At 43.4% G+C, this 26,392-nt stretch overlaps 1 protein-coding gene across 1 annotated transcript in view; it reads right to left on the bottom strand.

Annotated features, from left to right (window-relative positions):
• ZNF423 (zinc finger protein 423) overlaps nt 1-25,699 on the bottom strand; it is a 403,178-nt gene extending 377,479 nt beyond the window's left edge. The window contains exon 1 of the mRNA XM_074211383.1: nt 25,615-25,699. Within this exon, the coding sequence (XP_074067484.1) occupies nt 25,615-25,654 (40 nt within the window). The 5' untranslated portion in view covers nt 25,655-25,699. The remainder of the gene's footprint in view (nt 1-25,614) is intronic.
• Nucleotides 25,700-26,392: the final 693 nt, after the last annotated feature.

Genomic DNA, 26,392 nt, shown 5'->3' with positions numbered 1-26,392 from the left:
GGGCAGCTGGGGTCTGGCCATCCAGGCAGGGGGGCAGAGCCCAGAGCCAGGCCTCCTGGGGGATGGAAAACATTGCCAGACCATTCCTAGCAGGCTCTCATGAGCCAGAGGAAACCGTCTGAATCTAAGTCTGGGTCTGAGTCTGAGTCCCATCCCAACCCAGGCAGTCAGGGTGGAGGGTCTGGAAGCCCCCAAGTCCCAGGAGAATGGGAGGGTGCAATCAGGACTCCTAATTAGCCAGCAAGGAGAAAGGCAGAGGGAAGTGACCTACAAAGGCCAGGTGCTGGTCCTGGCCAGGAGCCCAGCTCCACAACACCCTGTCCTCGGGGAGCCTGGAGATTACCCATTTGCAGCAGGAAAGGCCCATCTCAGAGTGAGGGAGGGAGATAAGAGAGCAGCCAAACCGGGGTGGAACCTCAGCCAAGGAAGGCCATGCTCTGAAGCAGCTCGGCACAATTCAAATGAAGAGCACAGACTTTCAAATCATAGAACAAGAGTCCCACACCAGGCACCTTCTCCCCACTTCATCCTCAGTCCTACTCCCCTAAAATGAGGGAGATGGACCAGATAATAAAGATCCCTTTCAGTTTTAAATCTTAAGATCCTACAACCTGAACCACACCTACCCATACAAATCTGAGGGCAGCAAGGACACAGATTTCAGCACTGGAAACAATCATGCTTTTATATAACAAATAAATTTGTCAATTAATATAAATGTATATAATTATATCACACTTCAAAATTGGCAAAGGGCTCTGCATACACATTTAGTTGAGTCTCACTCATGAGGCATTATTATACCCATTTTGGAGATGAAGAAATTCAAGCTCAGAGAGTTTTGAGGCTTTGCCCATTTTCACATAGCTCCTAAGGATCAGAATTGGAATCCTGTTCTTGAATCTGGGTCCCCATGATGCTAGATGGCCATGCTAAGAATCTAGTCTGGCAGAGCAATTTCTAACTTGTCCACCCCTGGGCCAGACAATGTCCAATCATCTCTTACTCCTCATTACCTCTCCCCCACCCCCAACTTAGAAGAAGAGGAAGGGTAACATCACCCTAGCAACATGATACAGTCCCGAAATCTCCAGGGTCCTTGGATTCCAGGAAGCCTGAGCTGGGTAAAAGGGGGAGGGAGGCCCAGATTGGAGAATCTGGGTATTGGAGGCGCCATGAGGAAACAGATGAAAGAAAGGAACAGCATACCAGAGGGCACAAACATGAAAATGACAGTAAACCAAGTACCCCAATCTGAGGTCTCTGTCTTGAGTTGTCTAAATTGGGCCACTCCTTAGAACATAGTAGGTCAGGAATTTTCAAAAGGGGAAGGAGGTGGAGAGGGGAGAGGCCCTGGAAGGATGGGAGTTGGCGTTGGTGGGAGGGCCACCCCGGAGGGGCCTTCTCCTTTTCCTACCCCCACCTCCTGCTTCCAGCCCAGAGAGACCTCCCCCAACCCCCAAGTCCAGGAAAAACAGAGCTTCAGCCTGTGAACCTCCGGTTTCCTGGGCTGGGCCGGTTTAGCCAGAACCTCTCAGGAGAGCCAGGCAGAGAGACAGAGAGCTCTCAACAAGCATCGAGTGCCTTACTATTACCACCTCTGAGCAGGCACAAGACCCTTCCCAGGCCATCATCCAATGAGCCTAAGCAATTTCCAGGAACCAGGGAAGAAGAGCCAATTACTTTCATTCATTCATTCATTCAACAAACAATTTATTAAGTACCTATTATGGGTTACAAAAAAATTGGCTCTTCCTTCCTGATTCCTGGGAACTGCCCAGCTCCAGTCTGTGCCAAATACTAGGAGAGACACAAACTGTAGCTCTACTATAATTCCTGACCTCAGGGAGTTTACATTCTTAGGGGGTGGGGAGGGGGGGGCAGGAATAATAATATGCTAACATATAGGAACTCAGAAAACCAAATACATAATATACACAAAACAATTCTCTATGGAGAGAGCACTAAGCAGTACCTAAGAGATGGCCCTTGATCTGATATCTTGAAAGAATCTAGAGCTTATTATAAAAAAGGGAAGCATGAGAGAAAGTCTCTGGAAGGGCACAAAGACGGGAACTGGAATATTATGTTCAGCTTGGTTGGTACATGGAGTGTGTGAATGAGGATAACATGCCAGGAAAGGCAGGCTAGAGCCAGACTGGTAAGGGCCAAGTCTTATCACATCTACCACCACAACATGTATCTCATTTAACAAATAATAATAAGATAATATATAGAATCTAATATGTATCAGAAATATCTCATTTGACCTTCACAACAATTGTGTGACTTGCCCAGGGTCACACTGCTAGTAAATTGCAAGGGTCAAATTTGAACTCAGGTCCTACAGACTCCAGACTTGGCTCACTATTCCTTGCCCCATGTAGCTACCAGCTACTCTCTTCTCTTCCCTCATACAGCCACCTTACTTCAGTCTTTTTTTTTAATCTCATCCTACATTATTGCAACGACCTTGGAATGGTTCCCTCTTTGTCTCTCCCCTCTCCTATTCATCCTACAGAGTCATCAAATGGTATTTTTGAAGTATGAGTCTGACCTGGCCACTCCACTGCTCAGGATGCTCTTGCTTCTAGGTAGGATCAAATTAAAAACTCATTTATTTGGTTTTTAAAGCCCTTAACTATCTGGCTTACAACTGCCTTTCCAAGCTTTCTGCACATTCATGCCCTATATATTCCAGACAGATTGGACAACTTGCTGTTGTTCTCTGTGCACAACGCTCTTATCTCTCATCCCTATACATCTTCTGGTACATGCCTCTCAACCATTTTTACAAGATGCCACCTTCTTCACCTCCACTACAGAGAATCACTAGCTTCCTGCAAAGTTCAGGTGAAGTTACCTTTCCTCTAGGAGAGTTTTCCTGAATTTACACAGACAGACTGACACACACACATACACACAGACCCTCTGTTAACTAGAAATGACATATTATTTTCTCCCCAGTAGAATAAACATTTACTGAGAGCAGTCTATTTTTGTTTTTTGGGTTTTTGCAAGGCAAATGGGGTTAAATGGCTCGCCCAAGGCCACACAGCTAGGTAATTATTAAGTATCTGAGACCAGATTTGAACCCAGGTACTCCTGACTCTAGGGCCCATGCTTTATCCACTGCGCCACCTAGCTGCCCCATGCAGTCTGGTTTTTTTTTCATCTTGTCTCTTCAACATCTAGAATAATACACAGAACATAGTAGACCCTTACTAAATGTTTGCTCATTGACTGATAAATCCCAAGCAGGGGAGTTTGCATTGGATCCTCAAGGCAAAGGTAGGACATGAGGTTCTAGGAATATCAGTTTGGCAACTTCCTGAAGGATAACTTATTATGTAATAGATACTGTCAGTACTTCACAATTACTATCTTATCTAATCCCCACAACAACCTCAGGAGGTGGTAGGTGCATGTTTTTCAGGCATGTTTGACTGCTCATGACCCTATTTACAGTTTTTCTTGGCAAAGATGCTACAGTGGTTTTCCATTTCCTTCTCCAGCTCATATGACAGATGAGAAAACTGAGGCAAATAGGGTTAAGTATCCAGGGTCACACAGCTAGTAAGTGTCTGAGGCTGGATTTGAATTCAGGAAAATGAGTCTTACTGCTTCTAGGTTCAACACTAGCCACTGCACTACTTAGCTGCCCTCCTTGAGCACAGTAAGCATCTAGTCAATATTTGCCGATTTTAATTGTATGTATGTAAATACCCAAAATCTCAAATTATCTTAAGAGGACAATTAGGCCAACTTAAACCTAAAAGAAAATTCCATCCACAAGTTCCCCCCAATAAAAAGTCATCCAATAGCAGATGGATTTAAGGAAAGAGGACCTTGTGGTCAAATCCTTGCCTGATTATTTACTACTGTGTGACCCTGGGCCAGTCATTTAATCTTTCTGATCCTCATCCTCCCCATCTGTAAAATGAGGTGGTTGGACTCAATATTTGAAGTCTAATGACTAAATTTATGTTATTTTAATACTGTGATCTCTAGTGATAAGGAACTCACAACTTCCTAAGTCAGTCTATTTCTCTCTGATAGAGTACTAAGAGATACGGTATTTTTTTCCCTTGTTTTAAAAAAGCCAAAATTCCAACTTGCACCCATTGCTTTAGCTGCTCTGTGGGGCCAAGTTGAATAAGTCTAATCCATCTTAGATATGACAGTCCTTTAAATACTTAAACACTATCATGTTTCTCCTCCCATCCCAAGGTGGTGAGTTCTCCATCATTAGAGGTCCCAGCCCCCATCCCAAGGCTTTTCTTCTCCTAGCTAAGCTTCTCCAGTTCTCTCAATCCATATTCCAAACTGCTTTCACTTAACCCATGAGAAAGGCAAAACAGTAGTTATTATTTCCACTTTAATGATGAGGAAAAAGGCTCAGAGAGGTTAGATGGCAAGTAGCTAGTTTCCTAATAATTCTTGCTCTTTGCTACTTACACAGTATTCTCTGAGAATCTGCCATGTACCATCTTGTATTGTCATTTAAGAAGACAGTAATAGTAAAGTACTGAATTCTGGACTTGGAGTCAGCATGACCCGAGTTCACATTCTGTTTCATTACAGTTCTGGGACTAAAGGCAAGTCACTTAATTTATATGAGTCTTAGGCAACTAATTTCTAGACTGTAAGTTATAGAAACGCTGCAATCTGGATTGATGGGAGTTTCCACATCCAAGAAATCATCAGTCATTGACAACTGCCACTTAATTTTCATGTGTTAATTTTGCTTTCCCCAGTAAACTATAAGCTTCCTAGGGGCGGCTAGGTGGCATAGTGGATAAAGCACCGGCCCTGGAGTCAGGAGTACCTGGGTTCAAATCCGGTCTCAGACACTTAACAATTCCCTAGCTGTGTGGCCTTAGGCAAGCCACTTAACCCCGTTTGCCTTAGAAAAAAAAAAAAAAAAACCTAAAAAAAAAAAAACTATAAGCTTCCTGATGACAGAACTATGTCTGCCTTGTAGCTCCTCTAGAACCAAACCCAGAGCATTAAATGACAGGAATTCTCTGTTTGTTGAATTAGTGAAGTCATTAATTTAAGTTCTCAGGACCTACAGCAAAGCCCCTCTATTACTGAAATGTCAGATCCCCAGACATTCCACCTAATGAGTGCATAGTGGTTTCAGTGAGCTTTCCTTTATCAATAATCTTTGTAAGCCACAGAATTAGAATCACCTCCACCCAAAATAAAGAAATGTGAGGAACAGGAGTTGAGGAGCTACCTCCAAAGTATTTGGTTATACGACTCTGATGACACCAAACACACAAAGATGTACATCATGAAGATGGCACATATATCCACTATTTGTAGGACTGTCCAGTCATCCCCATTTCACAGATATAGCCATTGAGGCAAAGTGACTTGCCCAACAATGATGACAAACTCAACAGGAATGAAAACCACCCAGAAACAGACTGCAGCTCTTAAAAACATCCCAGAAGTTACTAATCAGTGGGTATTTTATGCCACAAATCCTGGATGTCTGAAATACAGAACAATTGCAAACAGAATGATTCAGATGAAGAAATGGTGGGGAGAGAAAATAGGGTGGGGTAACTCACAGACACAGTATTTTTTTCAGCCTGTTGGAAAGTTTTCTCATTAGGGAAGTTTAGTCTGGGAAAGTCGGGCTTTGGGGGAACTGGGCACCAATTCCACATAAACAAGGGGGAAACAACTCCCAGAATCCTTCTTGATGCCCATACCCCCCAAAGATGTGCAAAGACCACAGGGATGGCAAGGGAGACCCCCATGTCTCAAATTCTTGAGCCCAGAAGATTACAGGAGATCCATGGTAATCAGAAGCTGGGGACTCTACAACAGACTCCTGTTAATGGAGAATACATGTGAGTGTTTCAGCAGGTCAACCTTCTAGGCTGTGTGGTGTCTAACAGAAAGGTCCACACCTGGAGTTGTCAGTATTTCACATGTCTCACTGCAGGAGTCTGAACTTCTCAAGAGTGGCTTTATCGGGTGCAAAACCCACCCACCATAATCCTGCTTCTGACTCCTGAGTCAGAGAGAGAAGGGGGAGCTCTGGATGGCTGAGGAAGTCAACCCTGGGTGGGATCCCTAAGGGCAGATCTGAGGGTTGCCCACCATCTGCCATGCCTTCAACTAGATAAATTCAATAATACCCAAGGCTCCTGCCTAAAGCAGGGGACAACTGAAGAGCTCAGTTCCCCACTCTCACCAGAAAAGCAGGCAAGGAGATTCCTCCCACAAATCCCATCCCTCCCATCAATTAATCAATCAATACATATTTATTGGGAGCCTACTATATGCAAGGCCATCTGCTTGCTATGGAGCATACAAAGAAACATAAGACATGAAGATGACCAAAAATTCCATATATTTGTGCAGAATTTTTTTATTTTTCTACATGCTCTTCACATGTCTTCCCTCACCTGATCCTGATCCTCACAGAAACCCTGTGTGTACATTGTGTATACACACACATATGTATGTACAAAGAACACAGCACAAACACAAACCTTTGCACACTGTAAGTTGTATAGAACCAGATGTGCCTTTGCAGGCCATCAGTAAGCATATGTACATTGCCATTCTATGTATTTGCTTCCCTGTGTGACCCTCTGTACCCATGTAGATATATATAAGGATAGCAAGAATAATTTGCATTTCTTTGGTTCTTCAAAGTTTATAATAGTTCTATGAGATTGGAAGTAAAAGTATTACAGTCTCCATTTTGCAGAGGGGGCTCAGACTAAAAAAGTGATTTGGCTAGGAGAGAGTCAGCTGGCTCAATAGATAAAGCTCTGGATCTGGAGTTAGAAAAATACAAATTCAAATCCAGCCTCAGACTGTTTATTAGCTGCATGACCCTGGGCAAGTCAATTAATCAGCTTCCTCAACTAAAAAATGGAGATTAATGATACAATTCTACTCTCAGAGTTGCTGTGAGAATCAAATGAGATATTTGTAAAGTCCATCATAGTGCAGCCCCCTTCTAATATACAAAGTGCCCAGCCTCCACCCACCACCATTCCCTTCTCATATTCTTCCCAGGTTCAGTCCCTCTGGAAGCTCAATACTCCAAACATACAACCATGCAATCATTCTTGAGTCTTCCTAGTAGCCAGGATAATGATTTGGGTGTCAGGGGGTCTGACCATCCCAAACACACAGGAAGTGTTCTATATGGTGAATCTGCTCTGATTTGTGATATTCTCAAAGGCAATGCAACAAAATGGAAAGATCTCAGGACTTGGAGTGCTACTTCCTAGCTGTGTGACCCTTCACAAATCTCTCCTCTTTGGGCCTCAGTTTCCTCATCTATAAAAAAGGACTGGACTAGCTGGTCTCTAAGGTCCCTTCTAACTGACTCACTTTAGTTTATGGTTCAGGAGAAGGGGAGGGAAAAAGGAGAAGCTGGATAGAGTTTTCAAAATAATTAAAACTCCCACACTAGGACACAGGGGGAAGAGGAGCCAAGGCTCAGGCCATCAAGTCTTCCCAGCCGGCCCCCTGCTGTGGCCCCCTTTTGTCACAAAACCTGAGGCCGAGTTATTGTTCAGAAATGAACCTTCCAGGAAAAAGGGGCCAGTGAGTCCTGTTCCCAGGACAATCCCTGCAGAAAGCATCCCCCCAGGGGCTGCCTTCCTGCAGCTCAGAGTGAAAAGACAGAATGAGGCCCAACCAGCAGCCCATCCACAGAGAGGAGGGGCAGAAGGGGGGGAACAGACTCCCAAATGCCCCTCCCCAATCCACATATGCAGAATGTTCCTCTCTTCCCCCATCCCAGAGCCCCACTGGGTCTGAGTCACCACTAGCTCTGTTAGCTTATCAGGGCTGGTGAAGCCCCAAAACACTTCATGGTAACTCTTCCTGGGTCCCATGGACAAGTCAGGCCTAAGCCTAAAGATTCTTCACCATCTTGTTCCCCACACCTTCCTACCTCTTCTTCCCACAACTTTCTCAATCAATCACTCAGCCCAGATAGATAAACACACTAAGGAAGAAAATGAGAAGATGCCACTCTACACAGGAGCTGGTGTCAGGAAATCCAGGTGCTAGTCCTAGCTCTGCAACTTGCTAGTGGGGTGACTAGGGCAAGCCCTTTTATTTCTTTTTTTTCCTCAACTAAAAAAATGATTCTGCTGCTGACATCACCTACCTCACATAGTAGTGGTGAAAAGGGGCTTTGTACCCCCTATTATATAGAAATACGAGTCACTATTATTAATTACTGATATCAGTCGATGAACATTAATTAAGCACCTACAACATATTAAGCAATGGAAAGACAAAGTGATAAGTCTTAGACAATTAGTTTATAAACATTCCAGATATGGACAAATTTCATTCAACTAATCTCTCTATGGATCACTTTATTTGGTCTCTTTGACTCTTTGAAGGACTCCCTATTCAGCCATCTCCTTTCACCTCTTTCTTTCCTTCCAATCCCAAATCACATAAATTTTGTAAACATTTGCTATTAAAAGGAATAGATTTGCTGAAACTTGTCTGATATCTGCCAATTATCTGAAGGTATGTAAATGATCTTTGTGACATCATCAGTAGCACATCTGATAATTTTATAATCAGAGCCAATGAATTTACTTATTTCCCTCTTTGCCAAAAATTGATTTAATTTGTAACTAACATTACAGATTATTTAGCTCAATCCTACAGATGAGGAAAAAAAAGAACCAAAAAAAGGGACCTGATTTATCCCAGGTCACACATACTGTGAGTGACAAATCTAGGATTCAAATCCAATATTCCAAATCCCAGAGCTGTTTTCTTCTACAAAATGTTGCTTTATTACGGGTTGTGGAACCTGGAGGAGGTAGAAGAGGAGGAGGAAAAAGGAGGAGGAAGAGGAGGAGAGTAAGCAAACAAACAATCTATTAATTCTGAAGTTTTATCAACAAAGTAGAGACAGACCAATAGAGTATAAATTCCAAGTGCCCAAGGCTGGTCAGTCGCCTGGGCCTGTCCATTGCAAACTAGCAAATGTTTGGTCTTTAAAGTTTCCCAAGCAGGTACCAACCACACCTGAGAAGAATCAGTCACTAATGGCTACATGGGACTTTTCTAGCAAGGGGTTGCAAGCATTGAACAGAAGAAAAGAAACTCAACATAAAATGAAATAGGTGCTCCTCCTTCCCATTCTTCCTTCCCCTTTCCTAGTCACAGCAAGCTCTGCATTCTGGGCTTTGTAAAGGAGAGAAGGAAAACATTCCCCATCTGACTGGGGCAATCTAAACTGTTACTAACTTCCATCTGACATCATGACCCTGAGGTTAAGAAGCAGGGTGTCTAAGATTACAAGATCAGCTTTCACTGAAGAGTTTAACCAGAATTTCAGTGGCTTAACATTCTTCTCTAAGCCTAGGATACAAAATATGGACACAGAATGACAGAATGTTTGAACTGGATGGACTCTGAGAATATGGAATGTCAGAGTTAAGATACACCCGTTTAATATAGAATGTCAAAGATGGAAGGGATCTTAGAACATCTGAGATGGAAGGACCCTTAGAACACAGAATATCAGAATTGATGGACCCTTAGACATTATAATATCAGAACTGAAGGGACATTCAAGACCACTCATTTTCTAGAGGAAGAAACTAAGTTAATATATAATTAGAGAACTATGTACTTTTTCTTTTTTTTCATTTTAAATACCAAAAAAGAGCATTTCAATATGCCCAACAGCAGATAAAAAGAAAACTATATGAAACCATGAATCCCTATTTCATACTACTGAGTTTTTTTTAAGTATATAACAAATATCACACTATTTTCAAAACTGTCCTGCTTATCTGTGATTTCTTCTGAACCTCCTACTCTCTGCTATATATTTAAAAAAAAATTTTTCCAAAGGCTGGAGAAGATCTAATAATAAGAAATTCTTTTCTCTTCCCATCCAAGTGAAATAAATACAAATCTCAAGTCTTTAAGAAAATCAATGCAAGACAACTTTGGAGAGGCAATATGATATAGACTTTCACTATCAAAAGACCAGAGTTCATTCCAGTCCCATCTATGCTTCCTAATAGCTTTGGCTTATGGGCAGTTTAAACTCTCTGGGATACCACTCCCCCATGCCAATAAGAACAATAATATTTACATTCTCTTTCTCACAAGATTATTGTGAGTGAAGTCTTATATAAATGTGAGCTATCAGAATGACAGGAAGATACAACTAGAGAAGCCTGCCTAGAGACCCCACCCACAAAGGAAAAAGGATGGTTCTGATTCCATTCTCTAAGGAAGTTAAAGGTTTCTTAGGACTTCTTCCCTAACTCACCAAACTCTCCTTTACTGGTCTCAACTTTTAATGATGATTGCCCAAAGCAATCATAAAACAATAATTCTTTTTACCTAAAATGCAGAGGTTCATGAAGGCAAATGTACATGTACATTCTCAGAGGAAGCCTCTTTCCTTGGCTAATCAATAGTCCTAGGAGGGAAGGAAAGGGCAATGAAGGGAAGGGATAAATATGTGATATAGGGATACACTGTTGTTCAGTCATTTTTCAATTGGATCTGAATCTTTGTGAGCCACATTTGTAGTTTTCTTGGCAAAGATACTGGAGTTGATTTGCCATTTCCTTTTCCAGCTTATTTTAGAGATGAGGAACTGAAGAGTTAAGTGTCACACAGGTAATAAATGTTGGAGGCTACATTTGAACTTAGGAAATAGGAACACACACATACACACACGCACAGACACACACACACACACCCCACCCCACATTTGTACTTTGGCATCTCCTTAGAGAGCAAGGTGGCTCACCGGTAGGTGAAAAATTAAAAGCTTACTTTTCCACCAAGTTGTTTTTTTAACCACCACATTTTGAACACAAACTCACTAATATGAAAAAAAGAGTTCAATCAGATGGTGCTCCCAAGTCAATAACCTGAGTGAATTTGGCCTCAGTCCCAAACTCTAATGGGTGAATCAGAACACGTATGTCCAACCTCAAAAACCTCACTGTAATCATATCTCTTCGAAATCTATTTTCTCCTTTCTCCCAATCTATAGAGAAGGATCTCAAAATAGCCATCAGGAAAGCTGGTTTGGAAAGAAGACTGGATTAAGAGTCAAAAGACTTGGGCCCTAATACCAGTTCTGTCTCTAAACAACTGAGCAACCTTGTACAATTTTCTTTTCATCTTGGAGCTTCAGTTTCTCCTTTGGAAAAGGGGACATTTGACTACATCACTGATGTCAAATTCCAATAGAAAAGGGAGCTACCAATTCATATAAGGATGTATCCTACATAGTTACTTATTTTTTGTATTTTTATTTATTTTTGTTAAATTTTTCTCAATTACATTTTTTTTTCAGTTTTTGCAAGGCAATGGGGTTAAGTGGCTTGCCCAAGGCCGCATAGCTAGGTAATTATTAAGTGTCTGAGGCTGGATTTGAACTCTGGTATTCCTGACTCCAAGGCCAGTGCTCTATCCACTGTACCACCTAGCCACCCCCTCAATTACATTTTAATCTGGTTTGGGATATACCCTACATGGAATGTGACACCTATAGACTGGATGCTCTCTAAGGTCCTTTCCAACTCTGAAATCCTACATGCTACCATATACTCTAGTTCTGTCATTCTATGGTCATAAGTTCAAAGAATTTAGAAGAAAGGATCTTTTGTTGTTGAGTTGTTTTCAGTCTTGTCTGACTCTTCATGATCCCTTTTCTTGGCAAAGATACTGGAATGGCTTCCCATTTTTTTCCAATGAAAAAACTGAGGCAAAGTTAAATGACTTGCCTAAAGTCATAGAGCTAGTGTCTAAAAAAAGATTTGAACTCAAGAAGGTGAGTCCACCGGAGTACCAACTCTATGTACTGTACCAACTGGCTGCCCAAAAGAGACCTTACCAAATTTGACAAAAAGGACAATAAAACCCAAAGTGGGGAAAAAATATGCTCTAGCTTTAAATTGCAACAGGGCTAGACCTTTATTACAGTTCTCTATCACATCAAATCCAGCTCTTTTCTCATAATATCTTGGGATCACAAGTTCATACAGATATGGAAATTGAGATCTCATTAATCCAGTGCTTCTATCTTATAAATGACGAGATTGGGCAAAGTAGTCCTACATTCTAAGTAGAAGAGCCAGAATTTGAACTCAAATCCTCTCTAAATCTCTTTCTGCTATGAACAATGTTCTAATGATCCTTTATGGTTCTGTAAAGAAATGAAAAGTATGTCCTTTATACACAGACCTTAAGCCAGAGCCAGCTATCAAGTAAGCCTGCCAAAATCATCCTTCAAGCTCTGTGGGCTTCCAGAAATATAAGAGTAGCCCAAATTCAACTTTGATCTCAGTGGAAATCTCTCTATTGAGCCCCAAGGTGTCTCTCAGAACTGGTTCCTACCCAATACTTTCCTTACTAATCCCAATGACCAAATCAACTCCCTGCAGCTGTGTGCCATTCTCACTTTTTCTAAGGGCAAAGTATGGGTAAGGAGTGAGGTACTTAGGAAGAAAGAAAATACTTTCTCCCAACATCAGTTAGGCGATCCCAGCCCACTCTGATTTCTGCCTGTCACTACCAGAGAGCTTTGACAGCTCAATAGGTTCTTGGCCAGAAAGGAGGAGTGTTCTACATTGCTGGCTCCTCCATCATTCCTTTATCCTTCCTCTATCCTCTCACCTCTCTACCCCAAGGGTAGATTTGTTCATCCCTCCTTCCCTATCTGGGCAGTTGGCAATGCTTGGGAATTTTTCCCCTGTTTCTTTTCTTTTTTTGTAACCAGAAAATGTCTTCCTGATGGCTCTGGACGTGGGTACATGCCTGGTCATTTTCAACACATTTTTATTTTTTAATGAGAGTGAAGAACCTGCCCAAACAACAAAAAGCCCACACAGAACATTTGTAGGATGAATTAAAAGCAATTAATGAAACAGCTCCAACAAAGGCAGCACATCTAATCATCAGGTAGCTCCTTTGTGCTCAGATATGTCAGTGGGGGAAGGACCTCTCAGTGCTTTCTTTGCTTATTTCTCTCCTGAAATACAGGCCTGGGTTGTATACACCCACACATACACATACACACACACACACACACACACACACACACACACACACACACACACACACACACACACAGAGATACATACGCCTGCCTGGTATACATTAAAGTTGAAAAGTTGGCTTCCATTTATCCCTTCCTTTGATGCCTGTCTTCTCCCCTACCAACTTCAACACTACTCCATCAAAGAATCAGTCCTTGCCTTTTCTCCCCCTAACCCTTCTCTTACCACCAATTCCATCCTTCACTTACAAGTTGCATGATCCTGGGCAAGTCACTACTTCTATAAGCCTTGGCAGACCCCAAGGGATAATTATTCCTATCTTATCCTCACCTCACATAATGCTGTTGCTCATAAACTCAATAAGATTATGGAAGCCAAGGAATTTTATTAAATGTTATTTGTGTGTGTATTACTAATATTGTTTCTCCTGTCCCTTATTTAATTGGTTATTTTCTCCACTGTCTCTCAAAAGAAAGGGATTCCTTTTATGGATCTTTGGTGAGAATTGATAACTTAAGATCATAAAGTTAGGAAGGATTTCAGAAACTAATAAACTAGTTACCTCACTTTCCAAGTGAAGTAGTTAAAATTCAGGGAAGATTTGCCCAAGGTCACAGACCTAGAACACAGTCAAACTGAAATTTCAATCCAGGTCCTCTGATTCCAGATTCCAGTGTTCTATTATATCTCCAACTTTATCAGCTTATAATGAGCTTCGGTTTCCACTTTAAATACCAACTCCCTCTATCCCTATCTCCATGCTCTTCTCCCCATGAGGTAGGCAGCACTTTCCAAAATGGAAATACGAAACTTGATGGATACTCTTGACAGAAGTTTAGTCTCAGAACCAACAAACAGTACTGAAAACATGGAACAAATACCCTGAATCTTGGTCTTAAGGGTTAGAGAGTTGTCTATTAGCTCATAGGAGATGGAGTCAGTCAACAAGCACTTATGAAGCAGTTCTATGTTTCAGCTATCATATCAAGCACTGCAGATGCAGAGAACGGCAAAATGGGAGTCCCTGACTTCAAGGAATTCATTAAAAAGGAGGAGATAACATACAAACAACAACATGCATACAAGACATTGTTATCGTTAGTCATTTTTCAGTCATGTCTGATCTCTGTGACTCCATTTAGGCTTTTCTTTCCAAAAGCAAAGTGATTTGCCATTTCCTTCTTCAGCTCATTTTACAGATGAGGACACTGAGGCACACAATGTTAAAGTGGCTTACTACCCATGGTCACACAGCTATTAAATGTCTGTCATACAAGATATATACAATGTAAAGGAGTGGGTAATCTCAAAAGAAAGTCTCTGTAGGGGTGAGGAAGGTTGGAGGAGTCCCTGAAAGGTCTCTAGCAGAAAGTAAGGTTTGACTGAGTCTTGAAAGTTTCACTTTGGTAGCTAAGTGGAGGATACATTAGAATAAGGAGAGACTGGAGGCAGGGACTATTGTTACAGTCCAGGGGTGAGGGGATGAAGGCCCTCACCAGAGTGGCATCTGTGTGATTAGAAAGGGATGCATATTGAGTACTTCAGTAATGACTCAAAAGAAGACTTGGCAACAGATTGGATGAGTCAGTTGGGTAAAAGTGAGAAGTCAAGAATGACCCCAAGGTTATATACCTGAGTGATTGTTGATACCTAAAATAGTAATAAGGAAGGTGAGAAGAGTAGAAAATATGGAAAGAAACTGGTTTATATAAGCTGAATTTGACATGTCTTCAGGACATCATTTCCAAATGTCCAATAGATGCTTATTGAGCAAGATTGGAGATAAGGAGAGTTTGGGGTTGAACAAAAATAAATCTGAGAATCATCTACATAAAATTGAGCCCTGAATCCATGGGAGCTGATGTGAGCACTACTCTAGATATCATAAAGGAAGAACAGAAGAAGGTCTAAGACAGAGACCTGAGGAGAAACCACAGTTAGTAGTCATGACCTTAAAGGAAGAGCCAGAAAAAGGTACTAAGGAGGAGTTACACAGATGGAGAGAACATAGTCATGAAAATTTAAAGGTGAGAGGATTTGAAGGAGAAAAGGGTGATAGACAGTGTCAAAGACTATAAAGAGGTCAAGGAAAATTCAGATTAAGAAAAAGTCAATGGATTTGGAAATTAAATGATTATTAGTAATATTGTAGAGAAGTTTCAGTTGATGGCTAAGACTGTAAGCTTGAGAGATTAGGAGAAAAAAGAATAGGTACCCAATTGTAGATAGCATAGGCACAAAAGGAAGAGATACAGGATAAGAGCTAGTTAGTGTCTTAAGGATAAAACATCAGAAGGCTAAAGCAAGAATAAGTCTGTGGAACTAGGAACTAGAATCATAAAGTTTGTGATTCACAACAAAAGAGGGCTTTAATTTTGATCAAAAAGAGAAGAGGGGGGCCTGGGGAGAAAAGGGAAGAGGCATTTAAAAAAAGAAGACTCAGGGTAGAATGGGAGACATTTTTGGGGTCAATAGGAAGCCAGAATACAAAAGTGATTAACATTGTGTCTTCCCTACCTTGGATAACAACTCCTTTGGTCTCATCACTCCCAAGCCCATACTAAGGAGGCAGGAAGAATGGGCATATTTCATAGAAAGAAGGCCCACCCACAACAGTTATGGGTCCAGAAGGACCAAGTCCTGCTCCTTCACTCCCCCTTCAAAGAATAATAACCTAGAAGAAATAGAACATGGAGTAGGAGTTTAATAAATACGGAGAATAGAAGTCCTGGTTGAAACTTAGAGGGGGCTAAATTATTCATTCATTCATGTTTTCTTTCATTCAATAAATATTTGCTGAATGAGGACCAAATGGAGAACCATAAAAGTTTTTTGGCATGGTTGGAAATCTAATCCATTCAGTAAAATCAAAGGACTGGAAGACAGAGACCTAGTTGTGTAGCCTCAGGCAAGTTGAATTTTTCCTTCCTTAGACAGTTTATAAATCTATTTAATAAAGGAGTGGGGGGGTGTCTCTAAACTCTGACATTATAGTTATAATAATTCTATATAGTGAGTCAGCTAGATTCATTAGAGCAATAAGGCCAGGAAATCAAGGGGAGCCAAGTTCCATTGTGACCTAAGACACCTATTAGAGGTGTGACCTTGAGCAAGTCACTTAACTTGTCTGCCTTAGTTTCCTCAGCTGTAAAATGAGAATGATAAAAGCATTTACCACTTGTTTGTTAAGTTGGTGATTGCTGTGAAGATCAAATGAGAAAATAATTGTAAAGTGATTAGCAAGGGTCTGGAATATGGTAGGCACTAAATGTTTCCTTCCTTCCTTAGATCATCTCTCACCTGCTAAAGAAGTAGACAAAATACAGTTCAAAGCCCCAAGGCAGAGAGGCCCAGTTAAACAAGTCCCAAGGCTTGGGGTGTGACCAGTCCCCCTCAGAGGAAGCAGGGGCCTTTGAAAAACCTGCCCTGAGCAACAGAAGCTTGGAAACTGCCATCCTAGCAGCTGTACTAGAGTTAATGCCCTTTCCCCAGGGAACAGGGCCAGAGATCCTCCAGCCCAGGGTCCCCCAGGTGACTACAGCCTGCTCCCCTTCTTTCTGCCCCCCCTATTCCCCCAGAGAGAAGGCTCTCCTCCCTCACCCATCCCTGAGGGACCTATTGGAGCCAATGATTCTTTTCTCCCCTCCCTAAGTTCATCCCTGCATTCCCTAGGGAACAGAGACAAAGCAAACTCTCTCATTCAGGAACCAGAAATGATTTTTTTTTCTGTTTTGTTTTGTTTAAGTACAAAGATCTGCATTCTCTCCCAGAGTCCAAGTGAACACAGGCTTGCTGTAAACAGCAACAGCAGAAGGGGTTCCACAAGACTGGGCCAGTCAACTGCTGGGGAAGCCCTGGATAGTGTCTGCTTGCTCAGACTTAATTCACCTGGCCTGCTCAGCCTTCCAGGCCAGAGAAAACCCTGTCAGACAATGCCTCTGCCTGAAATACACACAAATGACCATCTATTAGCCTTCAGGCAGGTAATTCAGTGCAACAGGAGTTTGGTGAACAGTATGTTTTATTTAATTAGGATGAACAGAAGAGATAAACCTCACAGCAGGTCTAGTAATGACAACACGCAAAAAAATAATTCACGCCCAGGTAACAAAAGTCCAAGTTTCAATTACATTGAAAGCCAGAGAAGAAGTTGACTTAGCACCTCCAAGGAAGAAAAATAAAATAAAATAAAAATTTTAATGCACAGCCTGCGATTCACATTTAGAATCTGGGAAGGAGCTGTACCTGATCAGGGCCTGTAACATGAGGTATTTGCTGTGGGTTTTCAATGAGACTGCTGTCTGTTTCCCCTTCCCCATCACAGCAAAGGCACAGCAAAGGTTGTTCCCACTCAGAATCAATCTAAATTGAAAATCAGTGAAGGAAAGCTAGTGAATATATACCTAATTAATACATTTCAGTAGCTAATTGAGAGATATTTCTCATTTCACTAGCCAAAGCTGAAAATCATCCAGATGCAGAAACTGAGGTTTGGGGGAGAAAGAGAGGGACGAAAGGACCCTGCCCTGGTACCATCCTATTCCAGACTTTAAAAGGATGCAAGGTGGACTGAACTCTTTCTGACCTTCACAAGTAATTGAACCTCAAGTTACTCCCACAAGTCCTGAAACTTTGAAAGAATGACTTCCTATTACTGTGAATGCTTTAGCATCCTCTAAATGCACAGCTACCAAATCTTTTCTCACTTTGGCAAAAATCAATCCCAGCTAGAGTCTGCTCTGGTCTCCATGTTTTAAACAGTTATACGCAGTCAAGGGACATCTTACTCAAGAAAATCGGAGTTCAAATCCTGATTCTGACATTTCTGACTGTGTATCAATGAACAAGTTACTTAACCACTCTGAATCTATTTCCTCATCTATAAAATGAGAGAGATGGACTACTAGATGGATGACCTTCAAGCTCACTTCCATTTCTAAATCCATGGTCCTATGAACCCTGGGAAGGTAGGGACATTCTTTCATGAAGGGCCTATAACAAAATGTCTTTGCACTTAGGCAATAATACTTGTTAGGTGAATGAATGAGCAAATGAATACATGAGGGAAAAAATGTTCTGTATAAGCAAAGAGATTTTTATTTAAATATGTTCACCAACCCCTCTCCCTACTCTGTTCCTAGTCTTCCTTAAGCTTTTGTCACTTTGAGTTCATAAATTTCTTCCTTTATCATCCTTGAATAGCCCTGAATTTTTAGTTGTATCAGTCCTAAAACCTCAGTTACCTACAAATGGGAAATTGGTGTTCAATTAGTGAGCACGTATATGGTACAAAGCACCACTTTAGATCCCAATCCAGGAGATGACATGAACATCTGCTTTCACTTCAAGACATTAATTTTCAATTATTGGAGAAAAACAAAATTAGTCCTGACAAATTGCTGGTGAATATAGGATCTTGTCAAATGGTTCATAATAATATGTTAGGGAGTCAGCAATTAACACACTCAAATAAAGTTTCCTGATGGACTCCTATCATCTGAAGCAAAATGGAGGGTCTGTTTCTAGAAATTGCCTTGTAATTCCACATGAGGTACTAGACTAAACAATCAAAAGACTTCTCTGCTAGTCTACTCTGTGAGAAAAAGGTCTTCCAACAATTAGGAATAAATATACTTCAATGAAGGAACTTCAAGTCTAACCTTCTGGAAAGAGAGGGAAACTGGGGCTAAAAATCTCCACCCTTAATAATATCTATTTGGACAGTTACTAATTTTATTTTTGTCTTTTGCTAATAATTCACATGATAGAACTTAACAAAGTTCTTTGTAATTTGTCCCACCCTTTCACAAGCTATAGTCACTTCTGTTCTACAATGAATGAAAATTTGTGTACTGAAGTCAGTCTCTACCAGGAATGAATTTCCATTAGCAAACCAAGTCAGTAATACAGACACATGTCCCTCCAAGGAACTAAATGGGAAATTCCACCTAGAAATATCAAAAGGAAACATCAATAGACTTTATGAATCTGTCTAAATGTTCTCATAACTTATGCTCTGAACCCACTTTTACAGATGAACAACTTTCAGCCAGTTATGCCCAGGCCCACATTTGTTTCCAAAACATTTTCAATCACCAATCTCAAGGAATCCAAATGACAGAACAGCACCCGAGATAAGAGAATATCAACAGTGTAATCTCATTTGCCGGCTTTCTGTGTATCTGGGCTGCCCTAGTCTCTGTATCAATAAGTAGAAACTGAGATTTGAATGAGCAGAATTAACAGATGATGATATAATCTTTGATTTGAAAAAGTGAAAACTGATCCAAGTGAATATATTTGTGCTGGGAGGTAGGATGGGGGGGAAAGGGGGGAGGAGAGAAGTGGAGAGGAGGGCATGTGTTTCTCTCTCTTTTTTTATTAAGAAAGAAAATTATATCTTTAAGACAAGAATGAAAGACATTGTTACTTCCAAAGTCAACTCTGTAACTGAGCTCCGACATTGTATAATTGACTTTGCAAGCAGAACAACAGCAATATAACAAAGAAAATGTCAGTGTTTTCACAGTGCTAATCTATAGCACTAGGAGGGCCTCCTGCTGTCAGGCAGAGCTGACAATACAATAGCTTTCAAAGGGATATTACCATCATGCTTTTATTCTTGACATCAATCAAGACAAAGAGAATCCTTTTCAGAAGACATTAAAAATCAAACCTTTGGTAGAGAAGATAGGTAAAACAGCCTTCTTTTAAAGGAGAACATTCAGGGCAATCAGATAATTTTTATTTTTATTTACTGAGTGCATAACACCAAAGTGACTACAGGCTGCCTGCCACAAACCAGGCAGGTAAGGAGCTAAATCAAAAGTTTCCATCAGCCTTTCTCCATCCATCCCCAAGAAAACAAAGTAGGAAAAGATGACAACCTGGGCTGGAACTTCAAGGAGAACTAAGCCAGACTGAATTAGTGCATTTTTGTGCAAAACAGTTTGATTACTGACTCGAATGTTTATGCACAAAATACCATTGCAATCTGACAGCAATTTGCAGAATTGTCAAATTCACCAACCAAAGTACATCTGCTATTTTCAATCATGTGCCAACAGGAATAGAGTTCCCACAAACTGCAGTGAAGTACTTGTTCAGTGAAAAATTGTCTAGAACCTCAGTACCCTGGTTCTATTCCTTCCGCTGAACCTTTGTATGAACCCGGAGTGTTTTTAGAAAAATTATGTTTCTTATGCAAGCATCAGGTCCCAAACAAAAGAACTATAAACTCTCCTCTAGCTAAATATGGCAACAAAAAGCCTATCTTCTTAGATTTTTGACGTATTCACTGAAATACTACTAAAAGGTATACTATAGGGGCGGCTAGGTGGCACAGTGGATAAAGCACAGGCCCTGGAGTCAGGAGTACCTGGGTTCAAATCCGGTCTCAGACACTTAATAATTACCTAGCTATGTGGCCTTGGGCGAGCCCACTTAACTCCATTTGCCCTGCAAAAAAAAAAAAAAAAACTTAAAAAAAAACGGTATACTATAGAAGTGGGTGGTACTTGTGTTGATGGTCCATAATCAGGGAAAGTTCTTGTTTATACATGTTAATATGTGGTATATTACTCTTTCCTCTTTGAAACTACTAAGACTATACTAACAGATATCATCTGCTCTCCAAAGAGCAGAATCAAGAAAACTGGGGGTTCCACATGCTCCAGTTAGGGGTTTGGGGGGACATTCATTCTGTCAAGGTGTTCACAGTCTAATACCTGGGGTGAGAGAAATGGAGAGACTAAGAGAACTGAGCTCTAGATCCTAATAAAGTGATTCCACCAAAACTCAAGAGACCAAGGGGAATGAATCTCTGAATGGACCCTGGGCAGATGGACAGACTGATTTAAATAAATAAACGTGGACAGTCCCTTCAAAATAGAGGTGGTTATTATGTCAATATTTACTACAGAGAAGGAAGTTTTTACATTGTAGACAATGGGCACTATTCTTTAGATAGTATTTAAATACCAGGTACTAAGAAATTCCCTACAAAGAAGGGTAAAGAAAGAGAAAAGAGAGAATAACATCAATAATTCCGAAAATAATCTCCCCTTGAATCAGCTTTCTTCAAAAGAGCAGGCAGAATGTTCCCAGTATACACCTTACTGCTGGTTTGCTTTGGTTTACACTTTCAAATGAACAGTTAAAAGAAATCGATTTATCTAATTGTGAGGCTATTAAATCCTACATCAGGGGGAGAATTCAACAGCTATCTCCTTAAAAACAACTGGCTACCAATATGGCATTTATTACACATTTTTGTTCAAATTACCCAGATCCCTTGGACCTAAAAACCCCCATTGAGAGCCAAGCAAGTTTGTACTTAAAAGACCTTCACTCCGGTTTAATGATTTCCCCCCACACACACCCCTGTCCTTTTCCTTTTCCCTTTTTTTTTAAAATAGTGGAACATTCCACAACATCTCAGTGAATTAAAGGAATTGCCAATACTGGATGGTTCTGTAAAATTGCTTTATTGCTGTAATGTCACCGGCATTTTGCACCTCTCATTATTAATACACAGTGTACCTTATGCTTCTCTGTTTGGAAGGATTCCACTGCCAGGGGCACATAGTTATCTTATTTTACTGCTTATTAAGTTTTTGCTGGGAAACAGGTGTAAGAATCTAAATAGCAATTACTAGACATAAAAGATGTTCTAGTGAATGAAACAAGTCATGTTTCCCTGTGATTGAATCGAGAAGCAGGGAAAAAGTCTTGAATATAATACAGTCTGAGTGTTCCAGACCAGGCTACAAATGTTACAGAATTTATAAAGGGTTTTCCCCCCTCTCCTACAAGATCATGTACATTTAGCCAAACAAATTCTGACAATTTACACTTGTATTTGGTCTCCGTTGAATCAGAAAACCTGTAAGCTCAGAATGCCTCTATTTATTACATCTCAATTATTTCCATGGAAACATGTGCTGTGACAATCTACGCTGTGCCCAACTCCCTCAACCTCCATCCAAATTCATAAAAAATGGACTTTTTTAAAAGCTAAAGGTTGAGAGGAAAGAAAAGCTTAGGCAGGGGATGAAGCAGAATCTCTGGAGGTCAGATGTGAATTTGGGAGCTTGGTGGGAACATGGTGTGTACAAAAATTAATAGTGGGAAAATCAATTAATTGTGAATTTTTGCTTCAAGTAGAAACATATGCAACATTACAAATTATTCAAAACTTTTAAACCCAGGTTGAAAAAAATGCATTAATTTTCTCTCCAAATTCATAGACTGTTGTGAGATTGGAGGCAGGCGAATCAAGGCGACAGATCATCTTAATGTTGAGTGGCAGAGATAACTGCCAGGATAATCATTACTGAGCCACCTGATATAATCAGTAGAAATAACATCAGTGAAGAGTGATGACTACAGCACAGAGAATGAGGCCAAAATTATCAAAGTAACAAACAGGGTGAGCGCAGTGAAAACTGCTACACTAAGAAGGAATAAAAAAGAGAGGAAGCTGGAAAATAGCTCAGTAAATGGCATTCTTCTGAAATTCAGGGGTGGCTTTTGAAAACTGATGCCGCTATCCCCCTCTAAACTATTGCCTGGGTGTACGGGGTATGAGCTCTGTTTCCCAATTGACAGACAAACACTGTGACACTCAGTGACATCTCCAGAAAGGGGGGGGGAGGTTCTGGGGTTCTGTTTTGGTGGAGCAAGTCACCATCTGAGGCCTGTTTGATTTTCAAAGCTGCAATTCCTGTGCTTTCAAATAACACTTTTCTGAACATCCATTAGAAATAGTTATATTTCTGTCTTCCCTTCCTCCTATGGGCTCTCACATTTCAGAGATCAATTACAGCAAAGGACTTTCAGAGCAGGTTGAACGGTGCTCTCTAAGTCCACAATACCTCACTGTTAACCCTGACACACAGCAGTGAAGGCAAAAATACACTGTTATTCCTTAAGAAGCACCTTCAAGTATTTTTAAAGGTGAGGACCTGGCTGTTTTAAACACTTAGTGTGGAGCTGTCCCCACTTAGTCCAACACTTTTTAATATTGTTTCCTGGGGGGGGGGGGTTAGAGGGAGGATGACACTTGGAAGATTAAATGAATGCTGACCTACAGAAACTCTTATCTCTATCAAATTAGTACCATCCCTTTATATTAATTCCCTCCTAGATAAACGTTGGCACCTCTACTTGTTCACCCCAGAATCAAATTAAATAAAAGACCAAATAACGACAAGGTCTTCGGGGTCTTTGTTAAATGAAAAGACAAACAGGCTTTTTTAGTATATATAATACTAAAGTCTCTGATAGAACCACAGAAATAAATCATGTGGTTCATGATTTACTGTAGTTTTGAGAAAGCACCTTACAACTAGTCTAGCTTCTAACTTGTCTTTTCCCCCATCAAATAACTTTCATTTTCTGGCTAGAATGTCATTCTCCCAAGATAGCAAATTAGCTCTCCTGGCTCAGTTTTATTTCAGGAAAAACTTAAGATAAATTCTTACAGAATCTTCCAGAGGAGTCAAGAAAGCTTGTTTAGCAAATCAGGATGTTCCCATATCTCTGCATAACTGTGAGTTGAATTTATTCTTGGTTTGAACCTATTACCTTCTCCAAGAGGGATTAGAGGTGGTGATAGTGTTTTAAACCAGTTTTGCAATTTACTTTCTTGAATTATCTCCTCCTGATAGATTTAACATATAATTAACTGCCCAGTTCCAGGAGAACACAAAAGCATTTCTGACCAGTGGTTCATATCCTACATTTTTGCATGGTTGCCTGAAGAGGCTCTTGAAGACTGTGAGTTAGTTATGAGTACAAGAGAGAAGGAAAATCAAACCTTATTACAAGTCATAGAATTGGATTTAAAATGGATCTTTTCCTCATTCTCCCCTCCTCACCTTAGCCCATTAAATCTTCTAAAATTTTTACAAAGGGAGACAACTTGTGCAACAGCTCTCCTTTCGGGTTGCCTTTCTTATAAAGTTATCTAGAATAAAGACCAACTTCACGCTAAACGGGGCGAAAACTTAAGTTCATTTACTTTGGAGTTCCATCATTAACTTGTAGCTGTTGCTGGCTACGTTTCTTCAACAGTATTCTCAGGTTCGCTTTTGGAAGGACAGGGATTCCTCACCCCACCCCCATAAGCCCCATTCAGTTCTCAGAAGCCCCTTAACTCCGGTATTTAAATTCATGACATCCAAAGACTCGAGAGAAAGAAGAAGGGAGGAGATGGGGAAGCGGGGGGAGAGACTGAGGGTGTCCTAGCTCAATTCTACTCAAAACATCAGGAAAATTAACTTTTTTGGAATAACCTGTGCTCCGGCCCCTACCCACAAAATTGAATGTTTAATCGGTGAGAAAGGGAGCCGCAGACCCCCCCCCCCGCGCCCCAGTCCTAACCCGCACACATCCTCATCCCCGGGGGCCGCTCTCCCTTCCCCTCCCCCCGCCTCCATCCTAATTCTAGAGCGCAGCGGGAGGAGGATGAGGAGCACCCAACAGTCAGGGCTGGGGGAGGGGACGGAACCACAAAGGCCAGGCTGGATGCCCTGGGGCTGAATGCAAAGGCTCCAACCGGGAGCCGAGAGGGGGAAGGGAGGGAGGCAGAGGTTCAGCTCTTCCCCACCCCCACTGCCCAAGCCCCCTCTTCCTCCGGTCTGGGGGAAGTTCTCCAGCCCCGGCGGAGGGCCGCGGGCGGAGGGGCCGGCGTGGTGGATGGGTGTGAGAAAGAGCTGGACACGGGGCTGTACGGCTAACATTTATGTTGCATCCCCACCTACGCAGAGACGTGTAGATAAGTGTGCGCGCCTCCGTGGGCCGCCACACAGCCGGGTGGCCCTCGCTCCGTCCCGGAGGGGCCAGCGGGGCAGGAAGCCCCCCGAGAGGCTGGGGCGGTGGGCCGGGCGGGCTGAGCCGGGAGTCGGCGCGCCGGGCCCGGGGCTGGGGGGGGCGCGGGCCGGGAGTCCGGCGCCCGGGAGCCCAGGAGCCCGGCGCGCGGCGGGGAGCCCGGGGGCGGGCTGGGGAGCCGGGAGGGGGGCGCGCTCGCCCGGGCCCTGCGCCGCCTCGCCCCCCGCCCCGCTCTCGGGGGGCCCCGGAGGACGGGGACCCGCCAGACAATAACCCACGGAGCCAAAGGCGCGTCATCTCGGGCGGCCTCGGCGGAGGGGGCGGCGGGGTGGCAGGAAGTGAGGGGGCCGGGCTGGGGGGCCGGGGGGCCCGCGGGGGGGCGGGCGGGCAGGAGGCGCAGTGATGGGCGCTGAGCCGGGCGGCCGGGCGAGGGGACCCCGGGCCGGGGGCGGGGGGCGGCCGCGGCCCCCTCCTCCTCCTCCTCCTCCTCCTCCTCCTCTCCGCCGCCGCGGTGATTCGCAATCCCCGCCAAAGCCGGGCCGTACCCCTTGATTGGTCACGCGGGCCGCCGGGCGGGGGCCCGGGGCCCGGCCGAGGTGCGGGCGCCCTCGGAGCCCGGCGCGCGGGCCGGCGGCGCCGGGGGCGCCGGGGGAAGTGGGGGCGCCGCTCCGCCCCCCGCCCGCCCCCTCCGCGGCTGCCGCCCCCTCCGCGGCCGCCGCTCCCCGCTCACCTTTCACCGAGCGCGGCTTGGCTTGCTTGCGTCTCGACATGTCCGGGGCTGCGGGCGCTGCCTCCTGCTCGGCGGACCGCTCCCCCTCCGCCCCCCGCCGGGCCCCCTCCTCCTCCTCCTCCTCCTCCTCCTCCTTCTTCTCGGAAACTTTTTTTCCGCAGCCGGGTCGGCGGCCGCGGGCGGCGGGTCCGCGGCTCGGGGCGGCCCCGCTCGGGGCAGCGCCGGGACCGGGCCGAGGCCGAGGCGGGCGGCTCGGGAGGAAGGCGCCGGGGCCGGGGGAGGCGCCGGGCTTCGCCTGTTGCAATGCGGCAGCCGGGGGCTCGGCGGTCCCGGCGCGCGGGGAGTCCGGAGGCCGCTCGGCCCAGCCGCGCTATGCAAAAAAAAAAAAAAAAAAAAAAAAAAGCCGCCCCCCTCCTCCTCCCCCTCCTCCCCACCCCCCGCCGGCCCCCGGCCCCGGCGGCCCCCTCCCTCCCCCACCCCCACCCTCCTCCGGCTCCTCCGCCCCTCGGGTTATTTTTGTGCAAAGTTTGCAGGCGCCCGGCTGCGCGGCCCGGCCCGCACGCTCACAATGACCCCATCTGCGGCGGGGAAGGCGGAGGGGGCGACACCGGAGGGAGGGGCTCCTCGGACACAGTCTTCAGTCCGCCCCTCGGAAAGACCCCAGAAACCTCACCTTCCTACCCCCCCCAAACAATGGACGGCACTAGTGACAAAAAGGGCCGGCTCCCCCACTCGGGCTCTCCTCGCCACTGGGGCGAGGAGGGGGCGCGCCCGGCCC

The sequence above is a fragment of the Macrotis lagotis genome, chromosome 1 (genome assembly GCF_037893015.1).
Source record: "Macrotis lagotis isolate mMagLag1 chromosome 1, bilby.v1.9.chrom.fasta, whole genome shotgun sequence".
Classification (NCBI taxonomy): Eukaryota; Metazoa; Chordata; class Mammalia; order Peramelemorphia; family Peramelidae; genus Macrotis; species Macrotis lagotis.
This window is presented reverse-complemented; position numbering and strand designations above follow the sequence as displayed.